The sequence below is a fragment of the Erythrolamprus reginae genome, chromosome 3 (assembly GCF_031021105.1).
Source record: "Erythrolamprus reginae isolate rEryReg1 chromosome 3, rEryReg1.hap1, whole genome shotgun sequence".
Taxonomy (NCBI): Eukaryota; Metazoa; Chordata; class Lepidosauria; order Squamata; family Dipsadidae; genus Erythrolamprus; species Erythrolamprus reginae.
The window spans coordinates 84,930,142-84,957,401 of record NC_091952.1 but is presented as its reverse complement, the minus strand read 5'-3'; the positions used below and the strand labels follow the sequence as shown (position 1 = coordinate 84,957,401).

The 27,260-nt window shown below is 39.7% G+C and overlaps 1 protein-coding gene across 1 annotated transcript in view; it reads left to right on the top strand.

The window, feature by feature from the left end:
• JAK1 (Janus kinase 1) overlaps positions 1-27,260 on the top strand; it is a 79,750-nt gene extending 52,490 nt beyond the window's left edge. The window contains exons 11-26 of the mRNA XM_070746075.1: positions 343-466; positions 3,036-3,225; positions 4,207-4,313; positions 5,449-5,589; positions 7,710-7,797; positions 8,575-8,702; positions 9,540-9,675; positions 10,134-10,285; positions 11,832-11,982; positions 12,779-12,873; positions 14,673-14,865; positions 16,041-16,165; positions 17,459-17,631; positions 19,459-19,576; positions 21,141-21,251; positions 25,464-27,260. Of these exons, the coding sequence (XP_070602176.1) occupies positions 343-466; positions 3,036-3,225; positions 4,207-4,313; positions 5,449-5,589; positions 7,710-7,797; positions 8,575-8,702; positions 9,540-9,675; positions 10,134-10,285; positions 11,832-11,982; positions 12,779-12,873; positions 14,673-14,865; positions 16,041-16,165; positions 17,459-17,631; positions 19,459-19,576; positions 21,141-21,251; positions 25,464-25,565 (2,134 nt within the window). The 3' untranslated portion in view covers positions 25,566-27,260. The remainder of the gene's footprint in view (positions 1-342; positions 467-3,035; positions 3,226-4,206; positions 4,314-5,448; positions 5,590-7,709; positions 7,798-8,574; positions 8,703-9,539; positions 9,676-10,133; positions 10,286-11,831; positions 11,983-12,778; positions 12,874-14,672; positions 14,866-16,040; positions 16,166-17,458; positions 17,632-19,458; positions 19,577-21,140; positions 21,252-25,463) is intronic.

Sequence of the window (27,260 nt, the reverse complement as noted above, 5' to 3'; positions counted from 1 at the left end):
ATTATTATTATTATTATTATTATTGTATTATTAAATTTGTCACCCATCTCGCTATAAAGTGACTCTGGGTGACTTACAGCATAAAAACATTAAAATAATCAACTATAAATATTTGTAACCCAACAAAATGACAATGCCATCAAGGTAAAATCATGAACATAGGATGGGGGCAGGACAGCTGAATGCATTTGGGGAGCGAGGTGGATTAACTCTTAAACCAACTGGCTCCAGTGTGGTGCTCTACCATCTGGCAGAAGCAGAGAAAGGTGGGCATGCTTTCAAGGGAATGGTCAATTGTCCACATTAAATAAGATTTAATCATTTTTCTCAAACGTCTTTCAGCACAGAATATGCTATTAATAAGCTGAAACAGGAAGGCAATGAAGAAGGGACGTATGTATTGAGATGGAGCTGTACAGACTTCAACAACATTCTCTTGACTGTGATATGTACAGAATTTTCAGAGGTATGATGGGGGTCCAGTAATTTTCTCTTTAAATACCTTTGATGTAGGCAATATAATTTTTGAAGGATTGGCTTGGGAAGTGATCCTCTTTCCTTTTATGATTCCAAAAAACGATTGTGAAATTTCTTTCTTAGCAAACAGATTTTAAGCTCTGTTACTTATTTTTCCACTTGGATATAAATATTGACAGGGATTGCCAATGCTAGTCTTATTACAGATTTAATTTGTTCTTATTGGAGTGAAAGCATATACAGTGATACCTCGTCCTAAGAACTTAATTGGATCCGGGACAAGGTTTGTAAGATGAAACAATGTTTTGCATAGGAATCAATGGAAATGCAATTAATGCATGCAAGCCCAAAACTCACCCCTTTTGCCAGCCAAAGTGCCCATTTTTGCACTGCTGGGATTTCCCTGAGGCTCCCTTCCATGGGAAACCCCACCTCCGGACTTCCGTGTTTTTGTGATGCTGCAGGGGAATCGCAGCAGGGGAATCCCAGCAGCGCAAAAACGGGTGCTTCGCTGGTAACGGAAGTCCGGAGGTGGGGTTTCCCATGGAGGGGAGCCTCAGGGGAATCCCAGCAGCACAAAAATGGGCGCTTTGCTGGCAAAAGGGGTGAGTTTTGGGCTTGCATGCATTAATTTTTTCTGCAGTTCTGATTATTCTCTGAAGTCTGTGTCTGTCTTGTTGGGTTGCAGAGCCATACCAGATAGTTATAGAGGTGCAGATAACAGACTCAATGATTCCTCTGTAGAACTGTATCAGCAGCTCCTTGGGCAGTTTGAACTTCCTGAGCTGGCACATAAAGAATGTTCTTTGTTATGCTTTTTTTGATGACATTTTTGAATATATTTATATACTATATGATTTCAAGATCTGAGTAGGTGTTTGAGGAAGAAGGTATCTAGTTACTTAAGCCATTTAAGTCTCAAAAGTCAAAACCAGCATGTTCAATTGTTCTAGAAATGGATTAGCAACCAATGTCATAGCAAAGAATTGTATAATATATGTATTGGCCAATTCCAAAAAACAGTTTAGCTGCTCTGTTTTGAACCAACTGAACTTTCCACTAATGAATCATATATACATAGTAATCTATAATCTTAATTTATAATTTATATTAAAACTATTGATGGGTTTGATATTTAATTACACCTTTGTGTAATTACCTGGATTCAAAGGGCAAAATGTGACATAGTTGTGGTTCACCAACGGTCAGCAGAGCTGGCAACAGACTCAGACAGTGAGGAGGTTGGGAAGGAACATCGGTCAGTCCTGGAGTCTGGAGAAGGCTCTGATGAATGCTCTATGTTGGAGGCAGAAATGCGGCCAGGGCATCTGACAGTTATCAGCTACCTTTGGAGTCAGAGATAAGTGGGACAGAAGAACAGCTGGAGCCTGTCCCCGATATATGGATGCACAGAGCTATCAGAAGAATGGAACAGTTAAGGAACAAATCGACTCGGGAATAAAGGCACAAGGGTATGCTGAATGGCCCCTCCCAAAGGAAATAAACAGGAGCAAGAAAGGAGTGGAGTTTTCAGGAGACAATTTGCTAATTAGTGTTACGATTTGTTTATCTGAGATAGACTCCTTGCCAAATATTTCATTGTTCAGGTTGCGTCTGGAAGCTATGGGCCTAGTAACTATCGGACTGATAAGGTCTATGGTTGCAATTCACCCTTGAAAGACTTTTTGCCAGGACTTTGCTGGATGTGAATGCTAGGAATTCAAATTAGCCAAAAAAACCCGGTTTTCCCCCCAGGCCTAGATCAGAACAGACGTGAGGCAAACATAGGCATTTGCATAATATCTCTTGATAGTGTTAGTACTCTGTACAAAACAGTTGGGTTTGCGATATATAAACAAGTTAACAATGAATGTTTGTATTGAAGTACTATAGCTTTAAGTGGTAGTGTTGCAAATTGCCACAAGTGGGAGCCAGAAGCATGATTCTCTCTCTCTGCTCTCTCTGTTCTTTCTGCTGATTCACTGTGACTGTTGTAGTAAGCTCTGTGTTATTTGATGGTGATAGTTTGATATATGATGCAATGTAAGTTTGATGTATGATATAATGTATGTCTGATATGTAAGACAAAGACAGGCTTGTAATAATAATATTGTGTTAATAGATCTTGACTGATTTGAATGTAAATAACCGGACTTTTTGACTTGACTGCTATTTCCAAAAGTAAACACTAATTGAACTTTAATGCATCTGTTTTGTATGACTGAATAATTACTCATATTTCCTGGATATCTGCTGGAATTCCATGTTTTTCCTCTGTGTATGTCCTTGATAACTCACGGGTCATTATACACACTCCTTAACAGGTAGCACATTAAATATATCTGTCTTGTCTATGTCTAAGCTCTTTGAGTTTCATCAAGGTTTCCAGTATGGTCAGTATGATTTTACCAAGTGGTACTGTAAATGTTTGCTTGATCAGTGTCAAATGGGATTTTATTTCATTCAGTACATTCTCTTCAGGCACGAACATAAATTTACATTTTACCTGAATACATTTAGTGATTTCTTTTATTTTTATTTTTATTCCTTCTCCAAAGCACTCAATGAATCTTCCCAAACAGTATAAAAACTTCCAGATAGAAATGAAGAAAGATGGATGTCTCCTGCATGGATCTGATAAGTTCTTTCCATCACTTAAAGAGTTGATGGACCACTTAAAAGGACAGATCCTGAGGACAGATGAGATAGTCTTTACTCTGAAGAGATGTGTTCAGCCAAAACCAAGAGGTAATGTTTTTAAGTTAGCTTTATGTATTCATATTAATATTTTTTTCATCAAAATATATTGTCTGGATCCTCTCTTTTTTTGGCAAATATATAGATATTATAAATACTACATGCCTTTGTGTTCTTAGAATGAGGTTACTCATTCCCAAGCAAATCAGTCTTAATTGAGGTTCACAGCAAAAGAATGTACCTGATATAGAAAAGAGGAATTACATATTATAAATATGTAATCATCTTGTAGGTGAGATACATAATTAATAAAATTAATTGATTATATATTTGTTTTGCAGCCGGAGCTAATAATCCCAAAAGGTGCAGCAAGTGCCTAAACTCCCATGCCTTAATTTAATTAGCATGTTAATTTGATATTAACAGACAGAATACTGATCCCAGTGGAATTCAGATCCTTATAGACATCACATGTTTTAGGAGATATTCTTAGGAGATATTCCTAGGAAACACAATAGTTCAGCCACACATATTAAACATTGTGTTCAGTGAGGCTAAGCAGCCATTCTGGTATTGTTTAGAAGGATGGATTATATATTTAGCAGAACAATACAGGCTTGTGTGAGTGCAGTTGAATAAAGTGAAACTTTTGGGTGAAATATTTCAGTAAAAACGCACTATTCTATGGTAGAAGTGTTCTTTAAATTGAAATTCATAAAGATTTGTTTTGGACATGTCATTTAATTCAGTAATCCAACAACTGCCTGAAATTGTGCTGAAGGAGACAATGACTTATACCAAACTATTTAGTAAAATTTGTAGCTGAAAGTTGATTTTTGTAATAAAAATCAAATTCAACATCTACCTTCTGTGGCATACATTTGATCCTAAGCTATACTGATATTTCTTTACTTAGAAAATATCCAATGCTGGCAGTCATTTGAAGGATTATTAACCATTATTAAGGATTATTTTGTTCTGTAATAATTTTGGGACGCAAATATATGTGAGAGGTTTTCTTCTTCTTTCTAGAAATTTCCAATTTGCTGGTAGCTACAAAGAAGTCCCAAGAGTGGCAACCAGTTTATCCTTTAGGTCAACTGAGTTTTCATCGAATACTTAAAGAAGAGATAACGCAAGTAAGTGATTATGAAATCTTTTAAAATTTTATAAATGCATTCTTGCACAAAGACTTGAAGTGATGTCTAAGAAAATCTAGCCAAACCCATTGCATAATCTATTTACTCATACTAATTATGAAAGTTTGTTTTGTAGCAAAACAAAAAAAGAAATATTGAATTCATTTCAAAAAGTATGCACTATGATATTCATGTTCTTGCTGAGTACAGATATATAGGGATGATCTGGAGATACGTTAAAACATAGTTTAATGTTATATAAGATCAGTCCTGTCTTCCCAATATCCCTTTCTAGCACTATCAGGAGGAGGGGTTTTGTAGCTTTCAGTTTCTGTTACAATTAACTGCTTATTTCTTGGTAACGTCAATCTGTCATTATCTTTTTGAAATCAGAGATTTCCCAGAGTTGGCATTAATGGTTAGCATAAATATTTTAACCAAATTAATTGGCAACAAAAAAGACAATGTTCAAGTTCAAGTTTATTGGATTTATATGCCGCCCCTCTCCAAAAACTCGGGGCGGCTAACAACAATCATGAACAATATACAATAAAATCCAATACTAAAAGCAAATTAAACCCCCTTAATATATAAAACCAAACATACATACAAACATACCATGCATACAGTTGTAATGGCCTAGGGGGAGAAGAAGTCTTAATTCCCCCATGCCTGGTGGCAGAGGTGGGTTTTAAGTAGCTTACGAAAGGCAAGGAGGGTGGGGGCAATTCTAATCTCTGGGGGGAGTTGGTTCCAGAGGGCCGGGGCCGCCACAGAGAAGGCTCTTCCCCTGGGTCCCGCCACGTGGCATTGTTTAGTTGACGGGACCCGGAGAAGACCCACTCTGTGGGACCTAACTGGCCGCTGTTAAAGTCCCATAAATATAATATGGAGGTAGCTGTTCATTAAATATAATATCTAATTTTATGTTGCACAGTCAGTTCAATTAAAATTAAAGCCACCTGACTGTTTCTGTTGTTCTGTTTACCAAATAATATTGTACATTTACTGTCTCTTACAATGAAAGTGCAAAACAAATGTTTAATTTTTTTCCACCTTGCAGGACTTTCAGTCAAAAATCAAACATACTATATTAGATACAGATTGCAATATTGGGGTTTATCTTGTATTTTAGGGTGAACATCTTGGCAGAGGAACAAGAACACAGATTTACTCTGGAATCCTTAGCTATAAGGACGATGAAAGTTATCAGGCAGAAACGCAGATTAAAGTTCTGCTGAAAGTTTTGGATCCAAGCCACAGAGACATTTCCCTGGTAGGTTTCTCTAAGGCAGAGGTCTTCAAACTTGGCAACTTTAGGACTTGTGGACTTCAACTCCCAGAATTCTCCAGCCAGCAATGCTGGCTGGAGAATTCTGGGAGTTGAAGTCCACAAGTCTTAAAGTTGCCAAGTTTGAAGACCTCTGCTCTAAGGTTACTATGTAAAAATATTACTGATATTGTGGATTGTTCTCTTTTGTATGATACCTTTAATGTTGGGTTTGAAACAAAAAAAGCTATAAATATAAACTGAAAACTGTTTCAAGCATTTTGGCCTTGATACTTGTAACCGTATATTCAGTTGAGTTGTGCAGCTAGCCAAATTTGAAAAGGAAAAGGTGACTCAGAAGGCAGGGGAGAGTATCACACATGGAACACCTGTTGATATGATTTTTTTTGTGGGATTGCACAACTATCCATAATTTACGAGAATGTTTCAGTGCTTCCAAATATATATCAGTGCAGAACAAAATGTTCCTCTTCCATTAGCTGCCTACTTTTTAGTATTATAGATAAGGCTGTCTCTTCTTACAGTAGTTAAAATATGAGTCTCCAGAAAGGCTGAGCGCCAAAGAATTGAGGCCTTTGAACTGTGGTGCTAGAGAAGACTCTTATGGGTCTCTTGTACTGCAAGGAAATCAAACCAGTCAGTCCTAGAGGAGATCAATCCTAACTGCTCTTTAAAAGGTCAGATCCTGACAATGAAACTCAAATACTTTGGACACCTAATGAGAAGGGAGGACTCACTGGAGAAGAGCCTAATGCTGGGAAAGATTGAGGGCAAAAGAAGGAAGTAGACAACAGAGAATGAGGTTGCTGGATGGAGTCACTGAAGCAGTAGGCATGAACTTAAATGAACTCTAAAAGATGGTAGAGAACAGGAAGGCCTGGAGGAATGTTGTCCATGGGGTCGCAATGGGTGGGACACAACTTCGCAACTAACAACAACAGAAAGATCTTTAGTAGGGCTGCTAAAGTTATTGGGGAGATAACACATCTTTTTGGATCGTTCTTTCAATTTTGTTGATGTCACCCCTGAAATGTGCCCCCCAAGGCTGTGTACTCTCACCACTTCTCTTCTCTCTATACACTAATGACTGCATCTCATACGATCCATCTGTTAAACTACTGAAGTTTGCAGATGATACAATAGTGATCGGACTCATTCGAGACAATGATGAATCCGCATACAGACGGGAAGTTGAACAACTATCCTTGTGGTGTGACCAGAACAATCTAGAACTGAACACACTCAAAACCGTAGAAATGGTGGTAGACTTTAAGAGAAACCCTTCCACCTCTCACAATACTAGACAACACAGTATCAACAGTAGAGACCTTCAAATTTCTAGGTTCTATCATATCTCAAGACCTAAAATGGTCACCTAACATCAAAAACATCATCAAAAAAGCACAACAAAGAATGTTCTTTCTGCTCCAGCTCAGGAAGCTCAAACTGCCCAAGGAGCTGCTGATTCAGTTCTACAGAGGAATCATTGAGTCTGTCATCTGCACCTCTATAACTGTCTGGTTTGGTGCTGCAACCCAACAGGACCGACACAGACTTCAGAGGATAATCAGAATTGCAGAAAAAACAATTGCTGCCAATCTGCCTTCCATTGAGGACCTGTATACTGCACGAGTCAAAAAGAGGGCGGGTAAAATATTTACTGACCCCTCACATCCTGGACACAAATTGTTTCAACTCCTACCCTCAAAACGTCGCTACAGAGCACTGCACACCAAGACAACTAGACACAACAGTTTTTCCCCGAACACCATCACTCTACTAAACAAATAATTCCCTCAACATTGTCAGACTTTCTACTAAATCTGCACTTCTATTCTACTAGTTTTTCTCATCATTCCTATCACCCATTTCCTCCCATGTTGACTGTATGACTGTAACTTGTTGCGTATATCCTAAGATTTTTATTAATATTGCCTCTTCATTGCTTATTTGACCCCTATGACAATCATTAAGTGTTGTACCACATGATTCTTGACAAATGTATATTTTATTTTATGTACGTTGAGAGCATATGCACCAAGACAAATTCCTTGTGTGTCCAATCACACTTGGCCAATAAAAATTCTATTCTATTCTATTAACAGGCGTTTTTTGAGACAGCTAGTATGATGAGGCAGATATCCCATAAGCACATTGTCCTGCTTCATGGAGTTTGTGTACGTGATGTTGAAAGTAAGTAAACTCTCCGAATACAACTTTTCAAGCAGAAATAGTGATTCAATTGGGTATGTGGAACAGTGATAGTTTATGACTGCAAGAGGTCCTCAATTTAATTTTGCTATTTCCCAAAGTCCCGTTTGCGGAGGAAAGGGGTGGGGTCTCCAAAAAACACAGCTGGTATTGGAATCCCCATTTAGTCTTGGGATCAAGTCAGCCTATTGACAACAGTCCTAATTCTGCCTTGAAATTTCCTACTCATCTTTCCCAAATATATAAACAAAAAAATGTTTTATGTACTGCATCGTATATTTTAGAATGCAACTTCCCTGAGGATTCACTTTCATCTGATTTCTATCCCTAACCAAAATGTACTAAAGACTGAATGACATGAATTATATTTTTAATTTATTTTTAGGTCAATATATAGTTTTTTCTTTTTATATATTTTTTATTTTTTTCTCCACAATTTCCATACATATATCAACACATATACCTTAGAATATATTAATAATGTACATAATTATACATTTTATCAATCATTATTAAATCAATATCCTATTACGCACCGATTGCTTCTATTTATCAGTCTGTTGATCTTCATTTCTTTGCACTTCCCTTCTTCCTTCTCCATCTCTTCCCTCTACCTTCTTGCTCCTTCTCTCCCTCTTTCCTCTACTCCTTTTCTTCTCCTTCCACCTTTCTCCTTCCCTACCCTTCTCTGAGTGATTCTTATCCTAGTCCCTCTCTTGTTTAACAAGATTTTTTATATATATTTTCTTATGACTGTAGACATTATGGTGGAAGAATTGGTTGAGTTTGGACCTCTGGATCTTTTTATGCACCGTAAGAGTGATGTTCTTACAACACCTTGGAAATTCAAAGTAGCAAAACAGTTGGCAAGTGCCTTGAGCTACTTGGTAAGTCCTACATATCATCTAGCAATAGTCATTCTGACTCCTGGTTTTGTATCACATATTATTTATTCATAGCTGCTTAAGCAAGTCTTTTCAGGTTTTAGCAATTTACATTTAATATGTCATGAAGTGTAAAACATTGTGTGTTTATTATATGTTTCCTTTAAATTTGGTTGAAATTATTGTCATCTTGGCCAAATTCCTTCAGTTCTGTAACTAAATTATCTGCATTGTTTTAATGTAGATACGAAGACAAGGGGGTCAAATTTTGCCTCCCCCCCCCAGATTTTAAGACATTCTATCCCTCTCTTTTCTTGTTCTTGCTCTGCCATATTTTACCATGCTCCATTCTTATCTAGAAATATCAAGATGGAATTTTTAATACATCTGCAAATGTTGGAGACATTGCATGAATATGGGAATTTTGACTGCAGAAGAAAAGGTTCTTGAGTTCCATCATAAATCATTAGTATCTTTTGCAAAAATTTGCATCCATAGTGCAGTTTGGTGTTTCTGGGATTGTACTATGTTGGAAAAGAGATTGTTTACTTGGGTCCTAAAATAAATTAAGAAAGTTGTTAGGAAAATAACTTCATATATCTTTTGCCTATTCCTTAATGGCACTTTTTATTCTCCCTAAGTCTTTCAATAGAGGCTTGAACATTGAAATCAGCAGTGGAAAAACGAAAATAGGAAACATTCTTTGAATTTTGATTAGATAACTTCTTATAGGATCCGAGCCATTGTTTTTTGTGAACCTGTTTCTTTCAGCGCCTTTTCATGTTGTCTCATAGTATTTAACATGTGGTTGAAATATTGATTAATCTCTCTGAAATGCAGGAGGACAAAAACTTAGTACATGGAAATGTGTGCACAAAAAATATACTGTTAGCAAGAGAAGGAATCGGAAATGAATACGGACCTTTCATAAAGCTAAGTGATCCAGGAATTCCAGTTACGGTGCTAACTAGACAAGGTAAAACTACTTTTACATATGTAGATACTAAAGAAAAATGCCCTCTAATTTTATTGAAATACAAATACTTCTTCTACTTGTCAGGACAAGTGGAATTCAGCAAACCTTTAATAGATTTTATAATAGTGCATTACAGTAGGGTTGGTATCAGTAGCAAAAGGAATAGAATTTTCCTAAGCCCTTTGGATATTTATGCAGTACTGGTAGGATGTGGCTCCTACAAATGCCTCTGTAATGCTGGCACTGGAGAAGTACATGCTTTGCTGTTTCTTTGAGTCACAGGGGTTTCGTCACTTCCTATATCAGCCTTCAAGAAGGATAGCTGAGGGGAGGGGGCTGGCATCAGGTGAGAGAAAGGGGCCCTCCAGTGTTCAGGCGCATCAAGTTTGTGGAAAGCAGAGTACAGTACCACTAGATAACAATTCGTTCCAAAATTTCTCTCGTTCTTTCCTTTTAAGAATGTGTAGAGCGCATTCCTTGGCTGGCTCCAGAATGTGTGGAAGATTCCAAAAATTTAAATGTGGCAGCAGATAAATGGAGCTTTGGGACCACTTTATGGGAAATTTGCTACAATGGAGAAGTACCACTTAAAGACAAAACCTTAGCAGAGGTGAGATTCTGGGAAACAGGCATTTTTTTTCTTGGTGACTTGCTACCGAACTAAGAAGGAAGAAACTCTTTTCTTGTTTGTCTTTAGTGCGTGGAAACACCTTTTAGTTCTCCCACCGAAAATCGGCAACACAAGTGGAAAAGTTCACTTTTCCTAAAGTGTAATAGATTTTGCAATCTCACGGCATTAGTTAATTTTGTGATGGCAAAGCTATGGTATGTGTGCCGGAAATGGCACCCACAGCCCTCTCTCCAGGCATGTGAATTGGCACCTGTTCCTCTTCTGGATTCTGGTGCACCAGCCAGTTGGTCTTTACGCAGGAGCGCCAGAGTGGTAACCTGGTCTTCTGGTTTCTGATGCACATATGTGCATGAAGACCAACTGGCTGATGGACATATGTCCACCGGAAACTGGAAGATCCTTTTCCCGGTGCAGGCATGTGCATCGGGCAGCTGCTCTTCTGGTTTCTGGCGCTCCTGCATACCCGGAGAGCAGTGAAGACCAACTGGCTGGCATGCCGGAATCCAGAAGAGCAAGGGGAACAGAGTTGCCTGCTGAAATGGGCAATCCCGGGCTTTCTTGCTGCCCGAGTAGACTTCTTGTGTGGCCCCAGCCCACAGCATCTATGCGTGTCCATAGTTTGTAGCACGTGGCCGGATTAGACGCAAAAGGGCAGCGGGGCTGTGTTTTCTGGCTTGGCTGCCAACCACCCCACCCTCTGATCCTGCTGCCGTCAGGGGCACTGCCGGGATGCTGGAGCAACAAAAAGGAGAAGGGGCCTCCTCATGCATGGAGATGCCACTGAGGGCCAGGCTGTGCTGGCTTGTTCTTGGTGGTAGGCTGAGTGGGGATGGTGGGGTGGGGTGCTTCATTTTGGCCAGAGTTGGGATGAAGCTCTCTCACCTGTTGACCCCCCCCCCCCAAGCCCTGGGAACGCCAATGTCCCTTCCCTCCAAGGATGGGAAGGGACTCTGGGTTTCCAACAGATGGAGGTGGCATTCCCCACCCTTTCTTTCCTTGTTTAGGGCTGCGGAACTGGGCGGTCGGTGTAGATGTCCCGCTATCCCGAAAGGGACCACGGGGCATGCAGGGAGGTGAGCAGGGAGGCAGAAGGCCAGTTAGTGCCAGCGTGTGCGCACCAGACAGCTCGTGTTTGCGCACACATGTGCACCGGACAGCTTGTGTTTGCGCACACATACGCGCCAGAAACTGGGAGACCGGAACCCATAAGATCATCTGCTCTTCCGGTTTGTAGCATATGCCTACGTGTGTTCCTGTTTTAGCACTCAGTGCCAAAAAGGTTCTCCATACAGTGTCATTAATAGTATTCACTAACAATGAAAAATGTGTATTCACTGGCAACTTTAGAAAGGGACTTTACTCAGTTGTTTCTGGGTAATCTGAATTATAATGGGAGTCTGAAAAAAACCTTCAGTTCTGTGATAGGAAGTAAGCTTCAGAAAACATTACCTTTTGTGGAACATTATTGAGAGGTTTATTTCCTACTTCTATGAATAATGCCATTGCTCTAATTTCATTTTTGCAGAAGGAGAGATTTTATGAAGGTCACTTCATACTTCCCGCCCCATCATGCAAGGAGCTGGCTGACCTGATGAAACAGTGCATGCACTATGACCCCAGTCAGAGGCCGTTCTTTAGAGCAATTATGCGGGATATTAATAAGCTGGAAGAACAAAGTAAGGACTCTTCCTTCTCCTCCCATTAATGATGTGCAAATAATACCTTTTGGGCTCAGTAGTATTCTGCAAACAAATCTAAATGTGCAAATGTCATTTCAGAACTCAAAGCAACAAATAAAATCCTTATTGTAGAGTTCTTTAGAGCCAGAGAAAGTACTATTTATTCGATTTTTATTTATTCGACCATAGGTCAGCAACTATAATAGTCCTATATATTAAGGATTAGTAATACCATGACTTGGATTTTATCTCCCCTGGAGTAAAATCCTACATTTTAACACTTCTGGAAGCAACTTTCAGAAATGAAAAGTAAACGCATCCAGTATGCTTTGTCTGAATACAGTAACTCCCTTTGTTACTCTGTTTTGCCAGTGCTTGAAACATTGAAATGTATCTTCTGCAATAACACTTCGTATAAATAACAGTTACACTTCTTACCTGTTAACTTTGTTGTAATTCTGCTGACCTGCTGCAACAAATTGGACTATTAATTTTGGAAAAAGAACACAAAGTTTAATCTACCAGGCCTGATAGGAGCTGCTGGCTTTTGATCATTAGCCCGTTGCTTCTAGTTTTGCCTTGTCACTTGAAGCTGTCTGCCTTCTTTCTCAAAACAGTTTTCCATCACATGAGAAAACTGCCAGCTATGGTTGGCTGGGAGTATCAAGAGGAGTCAGTAAAATAAATGCTGTACATCTGAATAGCCAGCAGTTTATGGGATATAGAGTAATTTCTGAGTAATCTGAAAAAATCTGAGTAATTATTTATGTAGACATGTTTCTGTCTGTGTCAGATCCTGATATTGTCTCAGAGAAGAAGCCTAATGCAGAGATTGATCCTACAATATTTGAAAAGCGTTTCTTGAAGCGGATCCGTGATTTAGGAGAGGTATTTTTATCTCTTTTGTTCATTAAACATGAAACTCAGTGTCACAAATAAAACTGACTGGTGTTAATGGTTGCTGCCAGCATCCTAGGTATCAACCAAGTAACTTCTTAAGATGTACAATGTTCTGGGTAGCAGTGTTTTTTGCAATTCCACTGATGTTATTGCAAGAAGCTGCAAGATGTGTTTTGTGAACTTCTTGGACATGGTACTAAGTGCTCCGACGACAACGGCTATCACTATTACAAGTTTCGTCCATAGCCAGGTCATGATATTTCACAATTTTCCCTAGTTCTTTTTCAACAAAAACAACAACAACAATAATAACAACAACAGTAATAACAGTAATAATAATAATAATAAATAATAATAATAATAATAGATATTGATTGTTAAAGCTAATAATATGTGAGCAGTAATATGAATCAGCAAGGAAATTCTCATCCTTTGAGCTTGTAACAGGTGTTTGAAAAAATGTAGCTACATTTTTCTTTTACTATGATTAGTGTGCTACAGTGTGCTCCTACTACAGTGGTACCTCGAGATACGAGTTTAATTCGTTCCGGACCTGGGCTCTTAAGTCGAGCAGCTCTTATCTCGAACGACTTTTCCCCATAGGAATTAATGTAAATAATTTTAATTGGTTCCAGCCCTCAAAAAACTCACAAAGTTAGTCTAAATTATGCAGAAAGACATGTTTTTAATGAAGAAATGTACATGTACATATAAATGAATAATGAAGTTTCTTTCACTTAACTTGTAAACTTTCTTAAACTTTTAAATTTACATATGTTCAACTTCTCTGCCACCCAATCCTGTAGGACAGAGGTCCCCAACCCTTTTTGCACCAGGGACCGGCTTTAAGCGATCAAGAGAGGAATGGGTGAATGAATGGACGGAGGGTGGGAAGGAAGGAAGGAAAGAGGGAAGGGACAGGAACAGAGGAAGGAAGCAAGGAAACTTATGAAAGGGGACAGTAAGAGAGGAATGAGTGAAGGGAGGGAGGGAGGGAAGAAGGTGGGAAGGAGAAAGAAAAGAAGAAATAGAGGAAGGGAAGGTAAAAGAGAGAAAGAAAAAGAGCAAGAAAGAAAGCTGCAAGCAACCCCCCGAGCCCCCCAGGCCGGCTGCAACCTTTTAAAACACGCGCGCCGCTTCGCAGCTGTCTCCTGAAGCCGAACGCGGAAGTTAGCGTTTGGCTTCAGGAGACAGCTCCTTGGCGCTTGTATCTCGAATTTGGGCTTGTAAGTAGAACAAAAATATCTCTCCCCTCCCAGCTCTTATCTCGAGTTGCTCTTAAGTAGAGCAGCTCTTATGTCGGGGTTCCACTGTACTTCCAAAAGGTCTTTTATAATAGAATCAATCTTGTTTGGAAATGTCTACAACTTTATGAGTGGGCCAAGTATGGAACATTCCCTGTGACCAATGTGATAATAATATAGATAGCTCTTGCGAAGGCTTGTGAAAGCAAAGAAGAATATTATTAGAGATGGGTAGGGAGGACTCAAAACTCTGAAGGTTTTACCATCTCTAATTGATAAGTAAGGAAACAGTTATATTACAAAGCAGTTTTGTCACTTTAAACCATGGTATGAAATGTCCAGGAGGATTTATTAGATGGAAAATCAGAAAGGGTTGGGCAAGTTAAAAACATGGAGTAAAGGTGTATGGGGATGATTTTTACATAACTATTTTAAATAACAAAGGCTATTTATAGACTATTGTCACAACAACTTGTAACTATCTTAAACAGACAGGCATAAAATATATTCTGAATCAATATTTATTTTCTCTTCTGGAACCAGGGCCATTTTGGCAAAGTTGAACTCTGCAGATATGACCCTGAAGGTGATAACACAGGAGAACAAGTAGCTGTAAAGTCACTGAAACCTGATTGCGGCGGGAATCATATTGCTGATCTTAAGAAGGAAATTGAAATTCTAAGGAACCTTTATCATGAAAACATTGTGAAATATAAAGGAATCTGCACTGAAGATGGTAATATCTAGGAATTATTTTATTTGTTTCTACTTTTATAAAATGCTTTTTTTTCCAAATTAGAGGATGGTCTGACTGTTAATGAGAAAAATCCTCCTTCCATCTCAATTAAAGTGGTGGCTCAGTTAAAAATAAATTATTTTCAATAAATTGTACCTGCATCATTGCAAAACTCATATTCTGTTAAATTATGACAATCTCCATGATTGTCATTAAATCTGCCACTGTGATTATACCAAATACCAGTACCAACCTCCCTTTATGCTCCAGAATAGGTGTTTTAGGTGTGCTTAGAAATATTAATTGTACCTGAAATTACATCTACTAATTTATTCAGGAAATCATTAACAAAATCTTGTTGACTCAGGACTTCTTCCTGAATTTCACAGTAAAGTAAATTGCATTGCCTGTATATATGGAAGAGAGCTTTGTGGTTGAAAACATACGATAAATATGCAATATTTGATGCAAGACTTATTTGTAATATATTTTCATGGGCATCATCTCTTCAGTTGTTTGGAGTAATTATTGAAAAATGTGATTAAGCAGGCAAACATTTTCTTCTTTCTAGCTAAAAGAATTCTTTTAGCTGTAATACTAAGGACACTCTTGTCCTGTTTTAATTATTTAAATTAAATTATTTAAAGTATACCACATAGAGTTGCTTTGACAACTAATCTAATATAGGTAGTCCTTGAGTTACAGCCACAATGGAGCCTGTCCATTATAATCATAAGTTGTAACTGTCATAAAATGAGTCAGTCACATAACCAACCAAATTTTGCTATGGTTTTTTTTCCTGGTAATCACAAGTGCAAAAACATTGTTCAATATGGTCCTTTGTCAAAGACGGAAGTGCTAGTTTTCAGCAAAGCCATTGTAAAATGTGATCATATGACCACAGGATGCTGCCAATAGTTGTAAATGAGACTATGTTGCCAGGTGTTGAAGGGGTGATCATGTGATCCGGGGGGGGCAGTTGGAATTTAGGATCCTGGTCGTAAGTTCCTTTTTTCAGATAGATTTTAACTTCAAACAATTGCTTAGCAATCGGTTATAAGTCAAGGGCCACCTATAAATTGATTAACTAAATGACAGAAGAACTTTTAAAAACAGGAAGTTTTAATCCCTACGCTTGGTTGAAATAATTTGTGTGTGTATGTTTTAAATACAAGGTGGTAACGGAATAAAGCTCATCATGGAATTTCTTCCCTCTGGGAGCCTGAAAGACTATCTCCCTCGAAACAAAAGTAAAATCTTTCTGAAACAGCAACTGAAATACGCTGTGCAAATCTGCAAGGTAGGTATTTAATAGCAGACACTAAGACACTTTAATAATTTCCAATTAGCATATTCAGTGGGTGTTTAAAATAATTAGTCATAAAAAACATTTTAGTTTCTCCTAGAATATTTATTTAGCATATTTCCTTTTTTAGGGTAAGCCCCCATGAGGTCATTTAAAGTATAATTTTTTTTAAAAAATAAATCAAGTCGAAGACAGTACAGTGGTACCTCATCATACGAACTTAATTGGTTCCAGGAGGAGGTTCGTAAGGTGAAAAGTTCGTAAGATGAAACAATGTTTCCCATAGGAATCAATGTAAAAGCAAATAATGCGTGCAAATCCTTCAGGAAAATCCCAAACTTTAGAAGGGAGGCGAACAGAGGGCAGGGAGGAGCAGCTAAAGGGGGCGGGTGGAAGAAGCAAGGCTAGGCTAAAGGGTGAGTGGGAAGGAAGAAAGGCAAGGGGGGCGCCCCTTCCTTTTCTTTCTTCAAAAGACACCGTTTCAGTGCCTTTGCAAGCACGTTCTCTGCAAAATCTTTCCTCCCACAAGCTGCCCCTCCCTTTTCTTTCTTAAAAAGACACCCTTTCAGTGCCTTTGCAAGCACATTGTTCTCTGCAAAATCTTTCCTACTCCAAGCAGCCCCTCCCTTTTGTTTCTTCAAAAAAGGGGGAAGAAAGAAACCCCTTCATCCCAGCAGCAGCTGCTTGGGTTCGTAAGGTGAAAATAGTTCGGAAGAAGAGGCAAAAAAATCTTAAACACCGGGTTCGTATCTTGAAAAGTTCGTTAGAAGAGGCGTTCGTAAGATGAGGTACCACTGTACTACATTAAACCATATATGGGGACAACACTAAGATTAATCATGGATTGAGTTAGAGAAAAAGCAGTGACTGTTAAAAGCCCCAAAGAGTACGAGGCTGCAAAGTTGTAGAGAGAAATACATCACTGAGAGGGGAAGGGAGGGGGTGTCTGTCACAGAAAAGTTTTTATTTCTCTTCCTTCCCAAGATATTTAACATTAGTGTTAGGCTAAATACGGAATACTGGTTTTGGACCTTTACTGTTTTTGCTGCTTCCGGTTTTTCACTGCATGGTACTTTTATTATACAAAACATATGAATTTTCTTGAAAAAAATGTTTAAATTTTGAGTTAAGTCTTGGGTGGGGGGTGTCCATGATCATGGTCTTTGGCCACAAAAGGTATTTAAAAGGTGATCCATGATGAAAAGGTTGAGAACCACTGTTCTAAGGGGTTTGGTATGTGACCAAAAGAAAATAAAATTGACTTCAAATGTTTGCTTCTTCATTCAGGGAATGGATTATCTTGGATCTCGACAGTACGTTCATCGAGACTTAGCAGCAAGGAACGTTCTAGTTGAAAATGAGCAGAGAGTAAAGATTGGGGACTTTGGGCTGACTAAAACCATTGAAACTGATAAGGAATATTACAAAGTGAATGATGATCGGGACAGCCCTGTGTTCTGGTAAGAGATGGCCAGTAGGAACCCAAGCAATTATTTTTTCTTTCCAAGAAAGGAGTTGGCTAAAGTGAACGAACTCTTCTGTGTCACTGTGGACTATTCTGTTGTATAGTCCTAGGGTTTCTGGTCCAGTGATACCTTCGTGCTAGTCAGTCATTGAAAATTTCAATTCAATTTCAATATATATATAAATAAATAAATAAATTCAAATATCAGTCATGAGACCATGGGGATGCTACAACGGTTATAAGCAGGGGTGGGCTACTGCTGGACAGGTGGGACACTGTGGGGTAATGAAAATGGAGACCCCAGAGCACCCAATTTGCACTGATAGATGTTGAAAGAAAATGCAGGGCGTCCTGCATAAACCTTGCCCACAGTGTGGTAGTAAAGATATTGATAGCCCTTCACTGGTTGTGTGAAAAACAGTCATAGGTCACCTTTTTCAGTGATGATGTAACTTTGAACAGTTAGTAAATAAACTCTTCTAATAAATAAACCTGTAATTGGAAGACATGATTGGTTAAAATCACTTGAGTTAATTATATGGCTTTGGCCCAGGGGTGAAATCTAGTTACCTTCCCTACCAGTTCGGAAGTGTGCACGTTGTCGTCACGTCTGATTTTTGACCTGCTTGTGCACAGAAGGCTTTGCGCATGCGCAGAGGGTTAACCAGAAATTAACAAAATCCCGGTGGGTGGGCGGAGCCTTGCCTATTGCTGCTACAGTGGGTTAAACCAGTAGTGGGTTCCTACTGGAACAGTAAAGGATGCAGCACCAATAACAAAATTTGAACAGCATATGCAGCTTCAGGTATCTTGCGTGCGCCTGCTACATCCCAGCATGCTTTTGCTTCTGCACATGCGCAGGAAGCAAAATCTCACAAGGAGACGTGTGTGTATGCAAGAGAGATTTCAGTAATCCTTTGCTTCTGCACATGTATGGAAATGAAAAAAATAACCAAAATCTCATGCGCACATGCATGTCCCCTCGCAAGATTTTGTGCAGAAGCAAAAACACACTGGGACGCACACACATGCACGCAAAACACCCAAAGCTGCATGCGCAGCACTTTGGTAGGGGCGATAGGAGCAATCCATCCATTTAAAACCAGGAGGTAATGACGGCCTGGTGGGTGGGCGGAGCCTTAGGCTGCTGCCGCTATAGAGGGCTAAACTCAGGAAGTAACAATGTCAGGGTGGATGGGCGGAGCTTCATGCTGTCGCCGCTACCAGTTCGCTGAACCACACACCACCGCCGCTACTAACACGTGTGATTTGGACAGAACTGGAAGGATTTCACTGCTGGTTTGGATTAAAATGAGAGTATTGTATAATCTATTACAGTCTCAAAGATTACTGCTAGAAGAACACAAGTACAAATACTGTAAAGGCGTAATATTTGCTTCCATTAATGTTTAGATGAAGGCAAGCATTCCCCCCCCCCCATCCAAATGGCTACAAAATCAACTTTGAAAGTTACTGTTGTGCCACACCTGTTGGGAGTAGGAATTGTTAAAGAAACCTTTGAACTGGCCCTTAGTCTCATCCCCCCCCCCAACACTTTCTTTTCTGCTGTGCCAATTGCTTGTTTTCAGAAAGTAATTGCTTACGTTTCACTTTGTTTTCTCTTCAACTGATGCATATCACTTGTGTTTGTTCTTCAACCCTTTTCTCTAGAATTAACTTAACAATGCACGTTGTGATGACTTTATCTGTAAAGCCCAGAAATCAAACATTTCCCAGTATTGTTTGGGTAAATGCTGAGCAACAATGTTAAATAATGCCAGTTAAATAATAATAATACTAACTAACAAATCTACTTTTGCAGGTATGCCCCTGAATGCCTATTGCAGAGCAAATTCTATATTGCTTCAGACGTCTGGTCTTTTGGAGTGACCCTGTATGAACTTTTAACTTACTGTGATTCTGAGTGTAGTCCAATGGCGGTAAGTAGCAGTGAAATATTTCCCCCCCTAATATAATGCTCACAGGGGATTCTTCCTTGCAGGCATTATTTGAGATGCTGCATGGCTCATAATTTGTTTAAAAAACATAAATATTCAGGGCATTTTTCTGGAAGTCTTATTTTACCTACCAAATACAGTGGCATCTCTACCTAAGAACGCCTCTACTTAATAACTTTTCTAGATAAGAACCGGGTGTTCAAGATTTTTTTGCCTCTTCTCAGCAACCATTTTCCACTTACAAACCCGAGCCTCCAAAACTGTAACCGGAAAAGGCAGGGAGAAACCTCCTTGGGGCCTCTAGGAGTCTCCTGGGAGGAAACAGGACCTCCAACCTCCCTATGGGAGCGGTTCCCCAATCGCACACATTATTTGCTTTTACATTGATTCCTATGGGGAAAATTGCTTCTTCTTCTTCTTACAAACTTTTCTACTTAAGAACCTGGTCACGGAATGAATTAAGTTCATAGGTCAAGGTACCACTGTATATTCTTAAATGTTTGAACTGAATAGGTTGAATGACCCGGAGTTCTAGACCTTTTAAGCCAATTAGTATTTGTGGTTATATTTTTCAATTTATTTGGGGAAGGAACAACATTTTACAGCATGAAGTTATCAACATAAAAATTTGCTAATATTAATGCCCATCTTATTGGAACCGCTCATCGGCAGGAAGGCTGCTTAGTATACAGTGATCCCCCGCTCGTTGCGAGGGTTCCGTTCCAGGAGCCCCCGCAACGAGCGGGTTTTCGCGAAGTAGCGATGCGGAAGTAAAAACACCGTCTGCGCATGTGCAGACGGTGTTTTTACTCCCACAGCGCTAGCGAGGAGCCGAAGATTGGGGGTGGGGCGGCTGTTTGCCGCCGGCATGGAGGGCTTCCTAGCAGCCTCCCAAACCCGGGTTGGGGGTCCGGGGGGCGCTGGCTCTCGGCGCTTTTGAGCTGAGTCCGGAAGCGAATTCGCTTCCGGACTCAGCTCAAAAGCGCCGATAGCAAGCGGCAAGGAACGGCTTGTCTCGGCGCTTTCGAGCTGACCGGACTCAGCTCGAAAGCGCCGAGACAAGCCGTTCCTTGCCGCTTGCTATCGGCGCTTTTGAGCTGAGTCCGGGAGCGAATTCGCTTCCGGACTCAGCTCAAAACCGGCGATACCAAGCGGCAAGGAACGGCTTGTCTCGGCGCTTTCGAGCTGACAGCTCGAAAGCGCCGAGACAAGCCGTTCCTTGCCGCTTGCTATCGGCGCTTTTGAGCTGAGTCCGGGAGCGAATTCGCTCCCGGACTCAGCTCAAAAGCGGCGAGAATGAACGGCGTGGGCGGGCGAAGGGCGGGCGGCAGCGAGGAGTTTGCGTGGGCGGTGGGGAAACTCCTCGCTGACGCCAGCAAGAGGGGGAAGACCCAGGGAAGCCGCTGCCATCTACGCATGCGTGCCCGGCACGCATGCGTAGATGGTATTTTTGACTTCCGGGTTGAAAAATAGCGAAGTACCCTGTTCGCAATGGTTGGGGACGCAATAAACGGGGGATCACTGTATACATATTTGTAACCCACAGGAATTCCTGAATATGATTGGGCCAACCCAAGGCCAGATGACGGTCACACGGCTAGTTCGCATATTAGCAGAGGGGAAGCGCTTACCTTGTCCTAAAAACTGTCCAGAAGAGGTAAACATGTTTTGTCATTCTTCATTTTATAGATTTGTAACATATTTTAAAAACTGCCATCAAAATGATAACACTTTAAAGCACTAAACAAGGGTCCCCAAACTCGGCAACTTTCAGACTTCTGGACTTTAACTCCCAGAATTCTTTAGTCAGCATAGCTGGCTGGAGAATTCTGGGAGTTGAAGTCCACAAGTCTTATAGTTGCCATGTTTGAAGACCTCTGCACTAAACCCTAACAGACGCACACAAAAAACTAAGTCTAATGAGCAATGACCCATGCCTTGGGTCACCGAAAAATCCCTCGCTTGCCCAATTTTGAATTAGTTGCAGGGTGAGGCTGGATCAACTCATCTCACTGCAGTTGAAGTATTGATTCGACTCACCGTAAATGTCCCCCCATTCCACTTTAATTATCCGAATGATCTATTTCCTTTTCCCAAGAATTTCTGCAGAACTCTTGGCTAAGTTGTGATTTGCCTCCAGGGCTTGGGGCGGGATAGAATGCCATATTTAAATCCATTGATGGAAGTTTCCGTTACAATTTTTACAGCCTTGCTAATAGCGTATCTGGCCTTTTACAGTTGCCATTTATCTTTATCTTGCTTACCTTAGCATAACTTCAACAGATAAGGCTCCAAAAAGTATGCGTCATGTACATAAATATCTCTTTTAAAAAAAACAACTCATCATTTCCCTGCATTCAATATCTAAAAGCAACTATACATTCTTAAATGGGGTTTGGCTCAAAAGAGCAGCCTCAAAGAATTAGGCCACATGGCCACACGTGTTTACATGAAAGCAGTCTGATTGTCCTGGGCTGAATGGGTTTAGCATGGATATTGTTTCTTGCATTTTCTTCCATTGATCTACAGTGATTTCCCCTACCTTGCTTTCTTAAAAAAGGTAATAAAAGTCATGTTATGCTATCATGCCTCCAGAAGTTGGACGTGATCTAACACTGGAGGTTTTTAAGAAGAGATCGGACAACCATTTCTCTGAAATAGTATAGGGTTTCCTGCTTGAGCAAGGGATTGGACTAGAAGACCTCCAAGGTCCCTTCTGTTATCTTTGAACTTGAATGTCAAGCAGTCCTTCAGATGCTGCTGTCAAAATTCCCACTACAGTAATCCCTCATTTTTCGCGGGGGATGCATTCTAAGACCATCCATGAAAAACGAATTTCCGTGAAGTAGAGGAAAGATTATATACAGTGTTCCCTCGATTTTCGTGGGTTCGAACTTCGCAAAAAGTCAATACCACGGTTTTTCAAAAATATTAATTAAAAAATACTTGCGGGTTTTTTCCCTATACCACGGTTTTCCCCACCCGATGACATCATATGTCATCGCCAAACTTTCGTCTGCTTTTAATAAATATTTTTTAAATAAACTTTAATAAATAAACATGGTGAGTAACAATCTAAATGGTTGCTAAGGGAATGGAAAATTGCAATTTAGGGATTTAAAGTGTTAAGGGAAGGTTTATGATACTGTTCATAGCCAAAAATAGTGTATTTACTTCCGCATCTCTACTTCGCGGAAATTCGACTTTCGCGGGCTGTCTCGGAACGCATCCCCCGCGAAAAGCGAGGGAACACTGTATATATATATTTAACGAGTATTTGGACTTTTAAAACCCACCCTTTGCATTAAACAGTCATTCTATAATGTTTCTCAGCTGGAACTACATGTGATATCCTACCAGTTTCTTTAATAGAGTACAGTAGTACTATAGAAGAATTTTATGCATTTTTAATGGATTTAAAATTTTCAATGGATTTAAGCCCCCTTTGAAAACCCGTGAAGTAGCGAATCCGCGAAAGATGAACCACGAAGTAGCGAGGGATTACTGTATATAGACAGAAGAGAGATAGGAAGGGGACTGATACAATATGACACTATGGAATTCAAGGGAAACTTAGCATCAGTCAAATTTTATAGCCCAATCATCTTAGAATCCATAGACTTTATCTCATTTCATAAGATCATATGTTTACCAGAACACCTCTACAGCAAAGAGCGTCAAAAGCAAGGAGGAATTAAAGCTCATCCTGAAAGCTAGAAGCCATCTGACCTCAGGAAAGCATGAACCAATGCGTCTCTAAAGGCTACCTAAAAAGCCCTTGCCACCTTAAAAGATTCGGCATTCTTGTCACCAACTGTACATGGATTTAGCCTGGCAAGCTGCATGTAATCCCATGTGCTCTGTAATTGTCTCTCATTCTAAAGACAATATCCCAGAATCTTAGGAAGTTAGGAAGCCACCCCGAGTCTGAGGAGAGGGGTGGCATACAAATCTAATAAATAAATAATTAAATAAAGTTTCCTAGCCACCATAGTTTTTACATTTATGTAATCTCTGTTCTGCCGGCGTGTTTCAACCGCCCGTAATTACAGGGTAATTAGTTCAGGAAGACACACACCACACGATAAAAGGAAACCTCAAATGTTTTTATAAGCAGAAAAACAGAAACAGGTCCCTTTTTAAATGTCAAAGGGATTTTCTGGTGCACACAAGGCACAGGTTAAATGCAATCCAATTGCTCACCCAATAACTGGGAAATTGAGTCCAATTCTGAAGTCCAGAGAGTCCACACACAATCTTGAACAGCACAAAAACAACGATCTTGATGAAACAATGAATCAGATAAACTGCCATGAGGCTAAAACACCAGGCTGCACTTTTATCTGTAGCACTAATTACAGCAGCCCTACCCAACCACAGGTGGCCTCATTTTCTCTTGTAATAATCCTTCAGTTGTTGTCTCCCATGCATCATTCTATGCATGCGTGGATGTGTCATTAATCCTTGTTCAGAATCCAGGGATGATACAGATGATTGATCTCCTCCTGGGCTGTCTGCCAAACTCCCCTCTTCCCTGTCACTCACGCTTCCTTGGTCAGAGGAGGCTTCGTTGTCAGATTCCATCGGGAGCAAAACAGGCCTGCAGCATGTGGATGTTTCCCCCACATCCACCTGCACATTCCTTGGGGCAGGAGCTGGGCCAGAGCTAACCATAACAGTCTCAAAAATTAATTCTCAGATAGTAAGAAACATTGCATTTTTCACAAAGGCTTAATTATCCTGTGTCTAGACCAGTTGTTCCCAACCTTTTTGGGGCCATGCCCCACCTAAGCATCTCTAAAATCCCGAGGCCTCCCCCTCCCCCCCCATGACATATAATTCTTCTTATACAAAAAGTGAACTACTCACGCAGAGGAAGCCTAAAAGGCCATTAACTAGGTTTAAACAAGGTTCTAATTGCCCCCATTAAAAATAAAATTGCCCCCCTGCTACAAATGGGCTATTTGCCTGCCAAGATATACCAGAAATACATCTGCAACATAGCTTCCTTCAGTTGGGCCTCATTTTCTTTTTTTCAGTTTCTTCCTCAAGCATGGAATGAAGCGTGCAATAATCCTGTATGATAATCAATTTAGTACAGTGATACCTCATCTTACAAACGCCTCATCATACAAACTTTTTGAGATACAAACCTGGGGTTTAAGATTTGTTTGCCTCTTTTTACAAACTATTTTCACCTTACAAACCGACCGCCGCCGCTGGGATGCCCTGCCTCCAGACTCCCGTTGCCAGCGAAGCACCCGTTTTTGCGCTGCTGGGATTCCCCTGAGACTCCCTTCCATGGGAAACCCCACCTCCAGACTTCCGTTGCCAGCGAAGCGCTTGTTTTTGTGATGCTGGGATTCCCCTGCTGGGATTCCCCTGCAGCATCGCAAAACCACAGAAGTCCAGAGGTGGGGTTTCCCATAGAGGGGAACCTCAGGGGAATCCCAGCAGCGCAAAAACGGGCGCTTCGGCTGGCAAAAGGGGTGAATTTTGGGCTTGACACATTAATCGCTTTTCCATTGATTCCTATGGGAAACATTGTTTCGTCTTACAAACTTTTCACCTTAACAACCTCGTCCCAGAACCAATTAAGTTTGTAAGACAAGGTATCACTGTATATTCTAATAGCCTTACAAATTACAGGACACTTAGACATAATTATAGTTTCTTTCTTCCCTTAAGATAGTTATAGAAACAAACTCTTATAAGGGTGGGCGGGGGAAAGCAAGTTGGGCGTGGGGTTTCCTGCTTCTTTAGCTAATATAGGATTTTTAATTTTTATTTTTAAAAAGTGTCTTGTGTGCTGTCACAGCCTCAGGAAACAAATGTCGTGGTAAGAACCTTTGTGCCTTTTATTTTCTAGGTTAACCAACTGATGAGGAAGTGTTGGGTACAGGACCCTGGTGAGAGGACAACATTTCACAATCTGATTCAAGGCTTTGAAACGCTCATTGCGAAGTCGTAATCCAACATTTTTATACTGTTATTGTTGAATATTTTTTTTAAAAGACGGCCTGTTGCTACATTTTTGTAATTTTGCAGTTCAGCGATTCCTTTTTTGCTTGGAAATAAGAGTTTGCTACTCAATCAACTCAATGAGAACTTGGCAGTCGCTCTGGGTGTGATGGCCAGAACTGTTGTATTCCATTCGTTTAGGTTCTAATTGGTGAAAATAGTGATTGGGTTGTGCAACATATGAATGTTATCAAAATGTCTAAAAGAAAGCAGAAATTTTGACAGAATAATGGTCTCGGGGTGTGCAGCATGTTACATTGCTTCTTCATTCATGAAAGCCTTTGAAAATGTACATTATGCAAAAATGCTAATGCTGCTTTTGCCAGAAGAGCCATACAAATATTCCTGTTCTGAGAAGGCTTGGATATGGTTCTGTAACCTTCAAATTCAGTTACTTGTGTAACTGAGTAGGATACTTCTGAACTCATCTTAAGAGGAAACATTTATATCATATTATGGATACTTACTATTCATAGACATTGCTAAAAAGCATAGTGTTGCGGAACTCACTAGTTCTTTACGTACCAGCCTATTTCTTTTTGTATATTGTGTATTTGTAAACTTGTCTCCTATATGCTTGGTCCATCATATGTATAAAGCCGAGACCTCTGCTAGTCAATCATCTGTAGGATATTGTTTGATGTTTTTGTTTATTTACCTCCCTTTAAATGGAAAGCTAAGGAAATCATCTGTTTAAAATTGTCATTTTTGGTTTGGGGAAGAATGTTGAATTAGGATATTTGAGCCATGGCCAAATGCCAATGGTCACTCTTTTTACTATGAAGGTAAATTTCCAAATGAAACACTCAAATAACTTTGAATTTTTTAAATATACTGTAGGAGTTCTGAATCTTACACAGAATGCAGGATTTTTATACACCCTTCTTTTATATGTGAGGCAAATAGGTAAATAAATGGAACAGCATTATGTCAATATTGGAAGGGATACTCCTCATGCCTGATCATATTTTTTAATAAACATCACAAATTAAGCAGTTAACCAGATAAGTGACTTGTGTGTATCTTTTATGCAGAACTGCAATGCCTCTTCTGCACAAGGAAGTTGCCACAGATAAAATATGTATGTATTTTACTAGCAGTTTTTAAAAGAAATAGTCAGAACTTTACAGATTTGGAAAGTTCTTGAGCTGGATCCAGATTTAATCATGATTAAAGAAAGGCTTTTAATTTCATTGGTCAATTGTAAGTAACCCAATACATTGAATCTAAACAAACCTAATCCCTTCTATATTAGTTGAAGGAAAATGGCAAAATGCATATACATAGAAAGGAGCCATGATACTGGATTTACCAGATTGTCAATTCACATGGGGTTTTTTTTAGGTTAAAATAATATAAAATAAAGTAAGGGGCATTCTTCTTTAAAAGGAAACTATTCTTTCCTAAAATAAAATATTGCATTTACAGAGTAATTCAGGATTTGCAATAATGTAAAATGTAATTTTAATCCTAACCCATCTTTCAAATTGCCTGTTCTTTTATGTAATCTATAAATATTCTACATGCACTTTGTTATTCTTTATTAAACAAAACCCATTTGATTTTACCCAGAAATGCTCATTTTTAAAAAAATGTTCCAAATAAAGACTTTGTGCTCAAGCGTATTCTCCATATGCTTTGAAGT